This window comes from Phragmites australis, chromosome 10 (genome assembly GCF_958298935.1).
Source record: "Phragmites australis chromosome 10, lpPhrAust1.1, whole genome shotgun sequence".
Lineage (NCBI taxonomy): Eukaryota > Viridiplantae > Streptophyta > Magnoliopsida > Poales > Poaceae > Phragmites > Phragmites australis.
Window position 1 is genome coordinate 32,888,185 of NC_084930.1, and position 16,370 is coordinate 32,904,554.

Consider the following 16,370-nt stretch of genomic DNA (forward strand, 5'->3'; position numbering starts at 1 on the left):
CTGGTATTGTTCCCTTCCCCTGCTCACAGCCTACGCCAACAGCGACGGGGGAGCTGATCACCAATCAGACAGGATTCCCCTGCCTGATGCGCCGGTGATTGGCAGCACGTCTGTTAACCCACTGCTGCCGTCTAAACATGTTGGGTGGAGCTCTTAGACTAGCTACTAGAGTAAAATTAGTGGGAGTTTTATCAAATAATAGTTTATATTTTTCAGCTCTCGAAATGATTTTGTGAAAATAATTGTTTGAAATGAATTAGATTATGGGAACTGAAAAAACTAGATTTCTCTGGTTCACTTACCCATATATTCACTTCTTTCGTAGAATTTATTCTAAAGAATTAATCACTTTCAACTATAAAATTATTTTTATCAGAGAATCATTTTCCTTAGATAATTTAGATGAGAACGAGCTATATCAAATAGGCACTAAACCATGCCATTTTTGCTCCAGACAACTGGTGCTAACAGGTTTTGCTAAACTGAAGCCATGCAATCCAGAGCTAAGAGCGAAGCAAATATCTGGGTTGCTTCATGGTCTGCTGCCTATCTAGCTAGGGCCGCCTGATTTGGTGCTGTTAGTGTGTACTGTCGTGGAGAGACAGGACGTCGAGATCGGCGTGTCTTTGTACAAAATTATGGATGGTGGTGATCGATGGCGATGAGTGCAATGCAAGGCAATGTAACTGTCTGGCTGATGTGTGTGTGTCTACTCTGATGTGGCCGTGCTCGCTTCAGAAAAATGATCCCTCCGCAGCAGGAAAGGGGCAAGCACACTGGGATGCAGCTCATGCAGAGCATTTCTCCCAATAAAGAGAAAAAGAAATAGTTAATCCAGAGACGTACTAGTCCCTTTTAAGTTTAAATAGAGAAAAATAGTTCAGGCCATCGGATAGATGCATAAAATTGGAAAATACCGACAATTATGGCAATGGCACGCGGGACTATGATCCCCTTGTAAATGGATATTGGATGGTATTTTCTAACTCGGTTATCTTCGTAATCAGTGGTGGGCTCATTATTTTAATAATAAGTATATATAGCTAAAATATGTATAAATAATGGTCGAGCCACCGCGCTTGCGCTGCGCGCTCCGCTGTTTAGGTCAAGTTGTTGCGTCACGTCAGCGACATGGACATGCTCGTGCCACCGTGCCCCGCCATGGGAGTGCCACCACCATGCTCGGTATCGTCACACTCCATCTCGTGCATGCGTTTAGACGTTAGGTCACTGGAACCTAGTTGCGCATTTGGGCAATTGGGTGATAGGCTACAGGGAGCATTGGATGTTGCCGCATTGGGCTTGGACCACTGAAAGGGCAGAAGTTGTGCTTGGGGTGATAAAAAAAATGCAAAAGGCTCAGCAGACTAGGAGACTAAGAAGAATATGGTCAATATAGTTAATTTTTTGCAACAAAATCTTTGGCCTATAACATAGGCCCGCCACTATTCACAATGGTACGGGAAAAGATTGCTCTTCAAAATATGAATGCTTCCATGAGTGGAAAATGCGTGCCATTATAAGTAGTGAATAAAAATAGCTTTATAAATACTTGAAGATAAACTACATGGCTAGCCATAAAACTTGTAGTGCAGGGCCACCAGATCACAGCACTTAAGAAATGTATTTTTAACCTGCCAATGTAGGTTTATTGAGCACAGCATGTCAGCTCAAGTGGCAGCCACGTTGGAAGGGGTAGATGTCAAATTGGCCAATAGACAAGTGGTACTTCCAATTGGCCCGTGGACTTTTCAGATTGACCCCTAGACAGGTGTAAATTTACGAACGGCTACCGTACCTATGAAGTACAAACTTTTCAAATCATCCCCTGACTGTATAAAGTGTTGCCAGACTATGAATTGGAGCTAATGCTCAGGAATTTAATGCGCAAACTGGAGTGTATTTGCCAAGCGAGGAAAAGAAGAGCATATATAAATCTGCATTTTCCCAACCATGCAATAACAGAGCAGAACAATAGCACTAGATGAACATCCACCATGTACCTTTTCTGACAAATACAGTACCTTGTTCTCTCTATTTTTCTGTGATTTAAGGTTTATTTGTTTCAAACTGTTTCTGTCTTTTGCTTCTATCAAAAGTCTATCAGAAACTTAAATAAACGGGTTTACTGAAAAATGGTTTCTGTAGAAACCAGAAATCTGCTTCTGAGAAGATAAACTAGAAGTTGAGAAGCTAGCTGAGAGTAGCTTTTCTAAAAAGTAGTATACTGATAAACCAAAAAACTATTATAAAATCTAACAGTTAAAATCCAAAAATAACTTTTAAAAAAACAAAAACGTAATTTTTTAAGAAACCAAAAGTAAAAATCCAAATAAGCAAACCCTCAGACCTTCGAAGCTTCGGAGCCATGGCGGCCGATCGCCTCCCCACGCGACAGCGATCAATCTACCTAGCGGCCGTGCGGCACTGATTTCCCAGCACCGGCCGCAACCCGGCGTTCTGATCCCAGCGGCAGCACGCTCGCCCGGCTCTCGCCTCACCGGCCGACTCGCCGCGGCGCGTGGTTCTCCACGCACCGCCATCCTCCATCGAGTTTGGAAATTAATCTGGACGAGGAAGGGCACTACACTAATGACAGGTGAATAACATGGCGGTGGGGGGGGGGGGTCTGCAAGCTGCACGTCCACGTGGCTGCCACGCGAGCTGAGGTGGCCTGCATTCACCAACGCTGACTCATCATGTAACTTACACGTACGTATCTCCGATGCAAATGGTGAGAAGCTTAGCGCAGACCGACACGAGCTGCTTGAAAATATTGCTCCTGCATGACACGCATGCACGTCGGTATCAGCTATTGCCAATGAGGATCCAGTGCCACCAAGCAGAAGGATCTCCATCTTTCTCTTTCACCTCCTCATCTTGTTCATTTCTTTTTATTTTCTCCATACTCTTTCATGTCCAAAAATTAAAAGGAGCTTAGCAGACTCCCAAGTACGCTGGAGGTACGAGGGCTTGAGCCCCTTCGCCCCCATGTGGATCCACCCCTGGCTATTGCTTACACCAAAACAAGCCTCGGACAGAGGCCGCCTCGATTGAGAATGATTCGATTGGTATAACCGACGGCCGTTTGCGTAGCTGGTACACGGCTAAATCTTTTTTAGTGTGCATTAGATATCTAGATCAGCTGGAAATTAGGGAGTATATACGCAGCTGTTGCCTCCAATCATGGCGACAACGATACAATAGCTAGCTCTGAAAGGAACGCATCGATACAGTTTTCACATGAGGAGATTAGAAATCGAAGATACTTGCACGCACGGGAATAATATATGATCATTGAAAACGATCGATACAGATGACAGGCCAGCATCAAGCCGCCATGAACTCGCTAGTACTCTAGTACTGATTAGTTTGTACGAATATACATTGCAGTACGAATCATATGCTAATCTCGTCACTTATGTTTATTAGTGACGGGTCCTTTGAGAATGCGTCATTAATATGATCTCGGGTTATGATTTATTTTAGACCCGTCACTAATGATAGCTTATTAGTAACGGGTGATAAAATCATCTATCACTAATAATAGCAGTGACGAGTCACTTCACAACCCGTCATTAATATCAAAATCATTAGTGATGAGCTCTGAAAACACCCGTCACTAATGTGAATATGGGTCCGAAACTCTCCAACCCCCCCCCCCTCTCTTACGAGCACTACGCACATCCCATCCTTCCCGAGCACCGCCCACCCCCGATCCCTCCTCCCGAGCTCACGGCCGCCGCCCTCACCGCCCTCCTCACAGCCACTACCCTCACCGCCTTCTCTCTCTTTGTGACGGCGGCATGTGGAGATTGAGGAGCGCGACGCGATGTGGAACCCGAGGAGCTCACAAACAGCAAGCTGCGGCTGCGGGATCTAGGCAGTGGTGATCGGATCTAGGCGGTGGTGGTCAGATCGAGGCTGTGGCTGGACCTTGCGACTAAGGTGACATCCTCCACAGCGACCACAACCAAATCCATGGCGATGGTGGACGGATCCATGGCAGGTGAGGGTGGATCCATGGCGGGGTTGGTTGGTTCTACGGTGGGGGTAGTTGGTTCTACGGCAGGTGAGGTGCGCGCGTGTGTGAGTCCCCCCGCCTCCACAATTTCTCGCTTTGTTTTATTTGGTGATAGTTTCGTTTGCTATGGTGATGGTGACGCTAGCTGTTGGAGGCGCTGATCGGCAGGATCAACTTCTCGGAGGAGGATGAGGAGGCCACGTTGCGGCTGCTGCTGAAGGAGTAGAACGAGGAGCGCATCATGTGTAATTCGTGCACCTCATTCATTAACTCATGTCTATTATTTTTGAATTGATTTATTCTCTGCATTTATAGATCATGGATATTAAATATCTTTTATATGGACATTGGGTTTTACCACTTGCCATTTAGTTAAATGATTTTATATTAGCCCTGGATTGCATAATGGATGAATGGTGAAGGCTGGGTGGAGCAAGCAAAGCAACGGATCTTGTAATTGCAATAATTAGTTTGGATGCTATAGTGATTTTGCAGAACACATTTCACAAATTAATCCTAGAATGGATGTATAAATCATTTAATGAGCATAGCCAAGTATTGCTGAGCAATAGCCTGTTTTCTATATGTTTATGAGAATTTAGCACCGACTCTAGTGCTTCTGTTGGTTAATTGTCATCATGTGTGGTGGCTTGGGTATATTTGTGTGGTTGAATAGTATCTGAAGAATTAGGCTGCAGTGAAAGGATACTTGGTACTTTGATTTGTAAGAATTGACATTGTTCTGCTTGTCAGAATATTAAAATTTGTAGTACTTAAAAGTTTTTGCTGGTTAATTATATGTTATATTTTCATTCCATGTTCTTTTATTGCAAAATGAGTTTTGCAGCATGCATGTATTTGGAGTGAGTTTGGTAGCAAGTATGTCTGTATCATACTTCACAGAAATAGATCAACAGTTATTTCCCTTTTTTTAAAACATCATATTAGTGACGGGTTTAGATCTGACCCGTCATTAATATACAGACATCAGTGGCAGGTTGGATTTAAACCTATTATTGATATACAATCATCAGTGACAGATCAGATCCAGACTCGTCACAAATATGAACTCATCAATGATAAATTCACATTAGTGACACGTCCAGAGTAACAAGTGTAACACTCATCACTAATAATTGTTATCATCCATCATTAATAAGTTTTTTAATAGTGTGTGTAACAGTTGAGTATAACATTCTCGCAGAAGAAGAAAAATAGTAACACTTGTTGTCGTCGGCTGTGTTTGACTGCCTCCTAATCACCACACTTATCCCAAATCCTGTAGGTGTTTAACATAAAACCTGTATTTTTTTCATAAAAAATTGGGGATTTTTTTTTTTTCATAACCAGGGGTCCGGCTGCAGCCTGCGGCTCATTGGATTGTGCTGGGCTGTAGTGCACGAATCTCGGTGCAGATCCAATGGACAGTTGGACAAGAGCACGTGCCCATATAGCGAAAGATGGCTATTAGGCAGAGCTGTTTTCGCCATTTCTTCATTCGGCTGGGCCGACGATCTGGCGCTCGATTTTACGGGCTGGGCCGATAAAAAGAAATTACGATGGTCGCACGCACATGCTTCGAACAAAATGGACATGCTTCTGGAGATCACCGAAATCCATCGAGAATTCCGTACTACAGGTGTGTGTAGGGGATTGCGTACGTGCGTGTGTGTGGAGTGAGTTCGCGCGTTCATGTTCAGATACTATAGCTGTATTCAGTGGTGAAGAATAAAAAAAAATGGACATGCTTGTATGGCATGCGAGGACCAGGAATATTTTTATTTTTTTATTTTTAAATAAAATTTTTTATAAATTTGCAATGGGTGACAGAGTGTAGATCCGAAATTTTTCCAAACAAACGAATATATTTACAATTTTTTTATTTTAAAAATAAATAATTTCATTTTACTCCATCGAACTATCACGTTTGTCCGGATAATCTGAACTTTTAAACCGTACATTTTACTCCCCCGAACTATCAATACCGTCTATTTTACCTCCAAATTAGTTTTTCTCGGTAGTTTTGATGACGTGATGGTGATTTCAGCACGTGGTAATCCTAATCAACATGTCCTGTCAGCATGCTGACATCAGCGTTGCGCAGTAATTCGATTTTTTAAATAATTCACTAAAATAGATTATTTCGAAAAATAGGTTTTAAGCCAGACTGCGGCTTCACTCTTAGATCAGGATAAAATCATATATTTGCATCTACTAGACTAGATTGCAACAGTAGAGATAGACAACCAAACAGTTTCTTTTCAGATTATACGTATCTCCTAGATCAGGTAGGAGAGACTGGGAAGAAAACACACCCTAAATTGTTCTGTTCAGCAAGGATTCGATCAGTTGATGCCCATTGTTGGACGGACCCACGCATCAGTGGCATAGCATGCATGTTTGCATCGGTGGGTAGGGTACTAGTTAGTTACACGCGTCAGGACAAATAATCCAGTTGTTCAATGACAGTGTCCTTCGAAATGGACGAATTCAGTTGAATGCGTTTAAAACGTGCGTATTCAAGTTTTAGTCCAGGAACAGGCCGCTTGAGGATGCGATTCTCCTTTTCTGAGAATTAGTATGACGTGACAAGGGAGAGGCGTTCTTTATTTCCCTTCGACGCAGATTTTGTTCAAATGAAATTATTGATTATGTACCAAAAAAGAGCTAGATAAAATTGTGATTTATTATATGATAGGACGGTTCCAAACTGAAAATGTTGAGATTATAGAACATCTTCCATGCAAATGTGAGCGTGGGCTGTGTGCATTGAAAGATGTAGAGGCTGGAACGTTATTTTCATTATGAAAAAAAACGCAAATTGGAGCGTGGTCTATCGTATACGCTTTTGAACTTGAAATAAGCATATATTCAGTTTGATCTTAAGTAGACGGTCCTTTCTCTCTTTAAGATTTTTACTTTCTTTTTTGAGAACTTAGCTTAAGATATTCAAGCTAATTACGCAGACACGGAAATCTGGCTCGGATAAATAAATCAGAACTAAAATACTGGCAAAATCCAGCATAAATATATGTATATATTTTCTGTAGAATGAGTTGCTGCATGTATCCCATTTTTCTGAGTTAATTGCCTACAAGAAGGGCTTTGGATTCTATAGTATGTCATCGTTGCATCACTGCAAAAAGGTAGATCTGTGCCGTTTGAAAAATAGTTTTATTGCCGGTTTTCTATTTTTCAACTGGCACTCTTTACTCTGCACTGATAATCAATGACTATCAGTGTCGGATCTAGAATCGACACTGAAAGTTCTTTTCAGTGCCGATTCGTACCTTCAATCGGCACTGAAAATATTTCCCGTGCCAAAAAAAATAATTGAGCCCGGCTCTTTAGAGCCGGCTCGGCTGCCGCCGCCGCCGCAGCATACACAAATCGACTTATCTCATCATACAAACACAATTACAGTTTTATTATCGATGCTTCTTTCATTTAGGGGAGATTAGTACGTAATTCAACTACACCTTCTCCTTAAACAGTTTCTTCAAGCAATGGGATGGGGGGGAACAAGCTAGGACACTACAGGTGGTTGCTTCTGCAACAGAGAAGCAACTTGCCATAAGTAAATAATGGTAAGCTATAGTGAAAAAACTCAAAAAACAGGGCACAACTGCAAACACAAAGCCTGCATTTGAATCGCTCGCTGCAACTTTACCACAAAGGCCACGCCTAACTTATCTACAAGTGCCTCGTTTCAGACTAACACTGGGATTACAGACTAACAAACACAATAATGACATCAAAGATCTTGTGCTACTACCTGTCGCTGCGTTCCTGCAGACAAGCCGAACAGAAAATCCAACCGCTATCCATCCGCCCTGCCTATGCTCTGACTCCGGCCACCGGCTATCCGCCCCTCGTCGGTCCTGACGTCGACCACCCGCTCAGGCCGTCCTTCTCAAGCTCAACTAGAGCCTGAGCATCCACCGAGAAGAGGATCGAAGCCAATGGGAACGGAGGAGCGGAGTGGATAAGAGACGAGCAGAATGATGAGTGGATGAGAGAGGAGTGGAGTGGATGAGAGACGAGCGGATGAGAGAGGCTAGAAAATATCACCAGCTGATGGACACAAGCCGGACGCGAGCAAAAGTGAATTGAAACAAAAATTCGGATCCGTTCGTATCATTGCTGGTTGCGGCTTGAACCAGCAATGATACCTGACTATCAGTGCCGATTTGTGTTATAAACCGGCACAGATATATCAGTGTCAGTTTGTAACATGAACCGTCACTGATAGTTAGGTATCAGTTTGCGCGCGGGAGTTTAAGAACCGGCACTGATGTATCTTCAGTCGCGATTACTGCTGAACCGGTATTGATGGGGCACTACTTTTGACACTTTTCTGTAGTAGTGTTGCTATGCTTAAAAATTAGCTAGCTAACGTCGTTATCTTCAAGAAATGCCTTGGTAAGTGATTATATGTTGGTGTCCGCATACATGAACCTGGATGAACATTTCATGTATGTGTGTATATATATATATACACACTTCCTAATTACACGTGACCGCCGTCATGGTTAGGGCTCCGGGGTTGGCGGTGACGGCTTCCCGGTGGGGATTTGTCTGATGCCGGGCTTAGAGGGAAAGCTCGAAGCTCGTGAGCTGGCTTTGGCTTGTTATATTTTGTAACGAGCTGAGCCAACATTTTAGCTTATTTTGTTAACGAACAAGTTCACGAGACTGGCGAGCTAGACCCAACTTAGTCGGCCCACCCGAACTCCACTTGAGGACTGAGGCATGTCTGGCTGTCTACTCCACGTGACGCAACCACACAGTGTCACTCATCGCATCGGCAGCACCAGCGCCCTTTGCCCTAGCCGCTGTCGCCTCCAGTACTCGACGTCGCACCGCCTGGAGCCCTCGACATCGCGTTGCTCGACGGCCACAACCTGACACCTTGATGTATATACATGGAAAAGGAACAACTAATGCTAGGATTTCCATGATCTAATTGTGCTGTCTTGCGCCCCTGTGGTCTGGCTCGCGAGCCTAACGAGCTATCTCGCGAACTAAACCGAGTTGAGACAAGCATGTCTTTTAGCTCGGTTCTAAAACGAGCTGAGTCGAGCCAGTTCGTTAGCATAGCGAGCTCAACCGAGCCGAGTTGAGCTCCAGTACTCAAGTGAGACGGCCCAACGGAGGGCGGCGTCGGCAGAGCCAGCGGTGGGAGCACCGTCGGAGATGGGTGGAGGAGGGCGGGAGGCGACACGGTGAGAAGAGGCGTGCAAGAGAGCAGGAGGTTGAAGAGGAGCACAGTGCCGTTGGATGCTGATAGGACGGCTGAGGACATCGCCTGTAAAAAAAACTGGCGCATGAAGTATATCACCGGTCATATTACTATTCCTTCAGTTATCCTTCAAAAAAATACTATTCCTTCATTTATAGATAGCAAATTAAATCATTACAGCAAATCTAACTCTCTATGCATTAAATGTCAAATAGAAGATGCTCTCCCATCATAAGCTACCAACGTTGTTTGAAAATTTTCGACCTTCGACCAGAATACAACGAGTTTTGCTTTAGTCCCCCTATTACCAGTTTACCACTCGCTCTTCATCTCAGCCATCCATGCTTTAATCAGACGATCAACACCTTCAAAACGGAACCTCGATGCCTATATTATTCAAGTCCTATGGGTGCCCATCTCGGGTAAGTATCAAGGTGAAAATGCCAAATCCATGCAAATTCCCACTCGCTCTTCATCTCGGCCATCCATGCTTTAATCAGACGATCAACACCTTCAAAACGGAACCTCGATGCCTATATTATTCAAGTCCTATGGGTGCCCATCTCGGGTAAGTATCAAGGTGAAAATGCCAAATCCATGCAAATTCCATTTTCACATGGCCTAAATGTTTTGAAAGAATTCTGAAAAAGTTACTAGTTAGAGCCGTATATGATCTATATCTCCACCAAATAGTGAACAGTGACAACCTCACTATCCATTAAGTAATTGTCTTTCTCATATCTAGCAAAAGAAGTTGAGTTTGGCAATGAAATTTGATGGAGATAAGGACCAGATCCACCTCTATCTGGATGTAAATTTATCAGAATTTTTGAAAACTTTTAAGCCATGTGAAAATAGAATTTGCATAAATCTGACATTTTCACCTGATATTTACCCAGTGAATGTCATCCGATCACTTTAGGCTCGTTTGGCATGCGAGAGCCCCTGTTTTTGGTTCAGCGCCGAGACGTTGGCGAGCCCGCGCGTCATTTGTGGTCCTGCGCCTGCGTTAGTGCATTTTCACACCGGCCGATTTCTACGCCGAAGGCGAGCCAGAGCTCAATCCAAACACACCCTTTGAGAACTGGAATCGGTTCGGGTGCTCATCTAGTAAATTCAGAGCCCCGGACCATCTTTTGTGGAAGGACTTCAATGGGGCACGGTGGAGCTAGGCTGGCGACGGCAGCGGCGACAGTTACGAGAAGCGCGTGCTCATCCCCCTGTTCCTCGCCTCCGCCTTCCTGTTCTTCGTGACCTACCAGCTCTTCGGCCCCGCCGCGGCCGCGGGGGTCATGGTCCTCTTCGCCGTCCTCGCCTTCGCCGGCCACCGCGCCAGGGTCTCCCGCGACCTACCCTTCCTGCACCTCTCGCTCGGCGCGACCGGCGGGGGTAGGGTGTGCTTGTGTGCGCGTCCGTATGTACTTAAAAAACTCCGTAATTAAGCTAGTAGAGTAGAGGTAGAGAGAGAAACAATAATAAAACCATCTCGGAACATACAAAATTTAATTTTAATGTAAGAAATTGCCGTTGGTAAGCAGTAACCGGCAGCGTCATGCACGGCAGGCTCCTGCTGAGTCCTGGACTCCTGGCCAAGTACTGCAACGACAACGATCTCGTGACCACCGGCCCCGCAGTACCACGACGATCGGCGACCTCCGTTTCGCGAGTATGGCAGCCCTCTCCAAAGCTGCCACGACTAACACCGATCAAGAGCAAACCAACCGAAGAACGCCAGTGACGGGAGCAGACACTAACGTTGCTAGTAATTCGGAGCGATGGCTATAAGGTTTGTCGTCTCAGGTGATCATCAACCCCGAGGGGTTGCCGGCCGCTGCTCGCCGACATCTCGCAGACCGCCGGCAGTTGCGGCTGCCACAGGAAGCAAGGCGATGGCCGTAAGCATTCCGCCATGCTAGACGCTGGAGGACGGTGCCTTGAAGCCGAAACACTTTCAACTATATTTTTTTTTTTTCTGAAACAACTACTTTCAACTGAACATGGAGGAAACTACAGTAAAAGGTAGGGGGATAAAAAAAATAAGCATGGAATGTGAGCATCCTGCTTGCATGCCCTCACCAGAAATGATTTTACTGAAATTGTAGTACAGTTTATGTTCGACTATATGCATGGATGTTCCACATAGCATTCAGAAAAACCACCGGCAACATGAAAAAGAGAGCGAATTTCTGTATTTACACCATGTCTGTAACATCATCAGGCACAATTTTTGTCGGCAGAAGCCTGCCTGAAAGAACCCAGTTTCTTTCTCAAGAAACAGAAAAGAGAGAAATTAGCCAGACACTGACTGCAAATGTGCAGATTCACCTCACTATTCACAAATACCACAGCCCTTTAAGCTTCAACCTGTTCCCCATCTAATACTATGTTTTATGTTGCAAAAGGAACTCTAGGAACAAAACCCACACAACCAATAATAATAAATAAAGGGAGTGAAAGAGATTACAAACAAATGCTACCGCCAAGTTAACCCTGGAGAACTTGCCCTCGCACGGGCATCGACCAACGAAAGAGCCATGGCCAGCATCATCTGTTCCTCGAAGCTATCAGGAACACTGCCAGAACCAATGTTAGACCCAACTGAAGCTGTCAAATTGGCAGCACCAGCCTCCACTGTAACATCAGATCCAGCACAACTGGTACCGGCCTCAGCCACCTCTGACCACCGGTCATTAGAATACTCCACACCATCTATTGTTTGATGTGTTCTGCTGCTCGATGGTTCCTCAGTCCTGGTGTCTGAAGAACTGCTCCCAGCTATGCTCAGATCCTCAGTAAAAGATCTGTCTGACCTGCTGAGAATATCATAACTTGTCTTTTGACAAGTAGCTGCGCTAGACGATTCTCCGTACCTATGCTGTTGTTCAGCTAAAGCTGCAACTGCACAGGCAAATCCACTGGAAGAAGCTGCTTCAGCTGTTGTCGTCACGGAGCCATCATAAGACTCTGAAGGAACTGTTGGTGAAGCAGTGGCAACACTACTTGGATTTCCCAAGGCTTCCTGATCCTGTTGAAAGAAACAAAGGTCATAATAAAATGGACAAATGGACCGATAATTTTGACAAAAGAGGAGCACCCTTGCCTTTTCCCCATTTACACAACAATCCCTGTGAAATTACATCAATCGAAAAATGTTTTCTTTCATGAAAAGTGGTACCAAGTGCAGGTTTAAGTTAAAAAAAGCAAGTTCTAGGTGAATTTGCACAGAACAGGCATCAAAAGAATATTGGATCAAATGATTTTGAATGCAACATGCAGGGGATCAAGGGGCATAACAATAACTAATTGAAATAGAGATATTACGTAGAGATATTACAGGAATAGAGATTGTAGAAGTATGATAACGCAATAGACTTCGTTATTACTGAACGAGCCATGCTTTGCAAAATATCCCCACTAGAAAAAGCTCCTTCATAGACCTTTTATGGGAAAAACAAATTATAGATATGTATTTTTGTTTTAACATACTTGTATAGAGAGCCAAATTGCCTCCATAAGCATAACTTCTTCAAGATCCATGTCAAAATTATTACCCCTGCATTTTAAGGAATTTATCAGTAAACAACCAAATCCCAATGCCATGATGTATTCATAATACAATAAAAAATAACCTAGTTAATAAGGGAGGAAAAGCAGACGATGGCAACTTTGTTTTAACTAATGAATATTTCATCTTATATTATGGTATGCTCTATCTAAGGCAGAAGAACTGTTTGAAATGTCAGAGTGGTTTATTCTACTCCAAATGTCATAGAGCTGCCCAAACCGTGGAAAAGGTCAAAATTTTTTATGCCAAACATAACAAGCAAACCAACTAATACTATATAAGCCTTTGATGTGGACTAAAGCTTCATGAATCGTACATGGTTACCAGTTAAATGTCCTTATCTAGTAAGGTCTATGAAACAGATGAACAGAGCATAATTTTTCTTTTCTGGACATATCCTTAGACTGCTGCATCGATACTGGAAACACTTATGCCAGAAAAATCTGCACACCATTATTTCTTGAAAGAGGAAATATCAGGTGCACAAGAGTATTTTGGTGCACATATGCACAAACTCAATCTCGTGCATCAGATCCAATCTGAGTGGACCAAGTGGGAAGTCCTCCATCCCACACGGGCCAACTTAGGCACAATCGGACTTGGTCAAATGAAAAGATGCATACGTGAGTTGAGGAATTCACAGCTCTCACTTGGGCCACCCAGATTGGATCCGATGCACGAGATTGAGTTTGTGCAAATGTGCACCAAAATACTCTTGTGCACATGATACTTCCTCTTCTTGAAATTGTCTAATAATGAAATTTGTTGTAGGAATGCCACTTTATTGCCTAATAATGGAGTTCATTGTACGTAGTACATAAGGCTGCACCTCTCATATTATCTTAATACAATTAGGTAGAAGTCTTCTAGAAAAGTCAAAGGCTTAAGTGCTTAACTAAGGTGCAAAAAGCTTGTGTGTATCAAATTGATCATTCAACAACCATTTATCTTCAAGTTAGAGCAGCACTATCAAGGTTTCCGGGGCATCTCCAACTTGTTTGGTTAGCTCATCAACAAAAGGCAAACAAAAAACTTAAACTGGTAGTAATATCATCAAATGACACCACCAACACCTAATTTGCAAATTAACATGGCAACATATAACTATTCATGGCAATCATTGCCAGACTGCATGCTTGACAGCAGGATACAATGCACAACCAATTATCAGAAAGTACATATAGTAAGTTATCAAATTTCCCAATAAGTGGTAGTTAACATCAATTGTTTTTCCTACAGAACTCCCGATCCCCGTTCCCAATGCATTGATGCAACATTAATAACATTACTTCAACATAATTGGATCTAGAAAGCACAAATGAACTGATCAGTACAAACCGCATCTGTTTTAAGCCTTCAGAATTCCTCAACAATAACTCCGAATGCTGCACTTGAGATGAGAGTGTATCAGTGCCTTGCGCACTGCTTGCAACTATCAACAGAACAAACTGGGTCAGCAACTGCACAGCAAAACATAACAGAATGAATGATAAATAACATTACACACCTGTGGTGGATGTGCCACCAGTATCACAACACTCAAGTCGTGCGGTTGCTACTGTGTCGGTCGAAGCAGCGGTCTGCTTGTTCTTCATCCGCTCTGCATCATCCTGGAGCTCCTGCTGCCGCATCCTGATCTGTGCCTCGATCACCCTCTGCTCCTCCTGTCCACAATTCCCAGCTCCAACGAATTGGCAAAAAATAAACCAAAACAGTCTAACTCGGAACAAAACCACGGGCTTTCAGACACTCACAATCTGCTCTATGCCTTTCTCCTCCTTCGTCCGGACGCCGCGGTACTCCACCGCGTAATTCACCATCTTGCAGTACGGACACCTTACAAGTTAAGGGTTAACTGAACAGTAACCGGTATAATTTAAGTACAGGAAATGGTGTACGGTATCATAACACCAGAAACAAGAACTACTGTCAACAATAGCACCAGGGTCGATGAGAATTGATCAGAATTGGATCAGGATACTGCGTGGGCCGGCACGAGGTGGGCGACTTCATCTGGAGGAAGCACTCTGCACGCGCGAGCACATGTCACAGGTCAAAACACAAACCAAAGCCATAGCCGGACACGAACACTATGTCACCAAGAACACAACACCCTCGAGTCCTCACCCGTGCAAATCCCCTTGGCGCAGCACTTGGACCGGTTCAGGCTCGGATAGAACTGCAAGCACCACACCAAACAGAGCAACAAACGACATCAAATCGTCTCCGCGCATCCACCGACGACCCACCCGCCGCGTCGGGAGGAGAAACAAACAACGGCGGAAGAAGGGGACATCGGCGGCAAGCGACGGGTCGGGTGGCAGAGGCACTCACCAGGAAGCAGATGGGGCACTCGTCGAGGTCGGCGCGCGGGTCATCGGCGCCCGGGTAGCACGGCGCGAGCTTGGCCTCGAGGATGAGCCGGCGCAGCTTCTTGAGGTCGATGTCCGGGTGCGGGTAGAGCCCCTGCGGCCGCGTGTGCCGCTCCTCCACCGCCGGCTGCCGCCGCCTACCCCCTACCCGGTTCCCCATCCCACCACGCCACTGACCGGACCGCCCCCTCCCTCGCCTTCCCTGTTCCCTCCTCCAAGGCTCCAACCTGCGGCCGCCTCCTCTACTAAACCTCAACCACCGCCGCAACCACCCGCGCCCCCCTTACCCGGTCGCGCGCGGGGCTGGGAGGACGACGCGTCGCAGCGGCGGACGGACGGAGGCAGGCGGGCAACGCGACACGAGAGAAGAAGCCGGTGGAAGATTTCCCCGCAACGAGACGAAATGGAAATGAAAAAGAAATGATCGTTCTCTCTCTTCTATCTCTCTCGCTCGCTTTTGTTTCTGCCAGTAGCTGCGTGTGCGTCGTCGGCAGAAACCGCACGCATATGCACGGCCAAAAGTAGATTCTCGGGATAATTCCACTAAATATTAACGAAATCCCAATTTATCACTGAAAAAATATGATCTTTTTTAATCACCAATTTAATTTGTTCATCCCTAAGTGCCATTATAGTCATAGCGGATATGACAGTAGTAGTACACAGAAAATAAAAAAAATAAGTTTTTTATCTTGTATATGATATTGTCGTCACTTCCATTACGACGACAATAACAACAGAAAAAATAAAAAATTAAATGATGATATGGAAACAACTATAATTTTTATGATAAATAGATAATTTCATTAATATTTAGTGACAACTGTCAGATTCTTCCACGCCCCGGATCCTCCTGCGTTGCTCTGCTAATCTCACGGGTTACACCCTCTCCCTCTGCTTATCGTGTCAGACTTGCTTACCCAACTTATCTTGCCGTCAGTCCATGCTCCACCCGGGCCCGGTACTCACGGGGAGGACGGGCATCCTATGCATTAATGATGCATTAGTACAAAGGATTACTATTTGCATAGTATTGTATTAATTAATTATCAATTACCGTTGCTATAGTGATTATATGAGCCGTATAAAGTATTTTATGCTGTAGTATTTTACTGTAATAATTGATTCGGAACGGGCCGAGATTTGGCGCTGCTGCAGAGGATCCCA

At 44.5% G+C, this 16,370-nt stretch overlaps 1 protein-coding gene across 1 annotated transcript; it reads right to left on the reverse strand.

Annotated features, from left to right (window-relative positions):
• Positions 1-11,433: 11,433 nt before the first annotated feature.
• LOC133930837 (E3 ubiquitin-protein ligase GW2-like) lies at positions 11,434-15,685 on the reverse strand. The gene is made up of 8 exons (XM_062377598.1): positions 15,166-15,685; positions 14,959-15,010; positions 14,813-14,858; positions 14,586-14,667; positions 14,339-14,495; positions 14,170-14,263; positions 12,753-12,819; positions 11,434-12,291 (listed from the first exon to the last, which is right to left on the reverse strand). Exons 1-8 carry the CDS (start codon positions 15,361-15,363, stop codon positions 11,740-11,742), a joined length of 1,248 nt encoding a protein of 415 aa, XP_062233582.1. The 5' UTR covers positions 15,364-15,685; the 3' UTR covers positions 11,434-11,739.
• Positions 15,686-16,370: the final 685 nt, after the last annotated feature.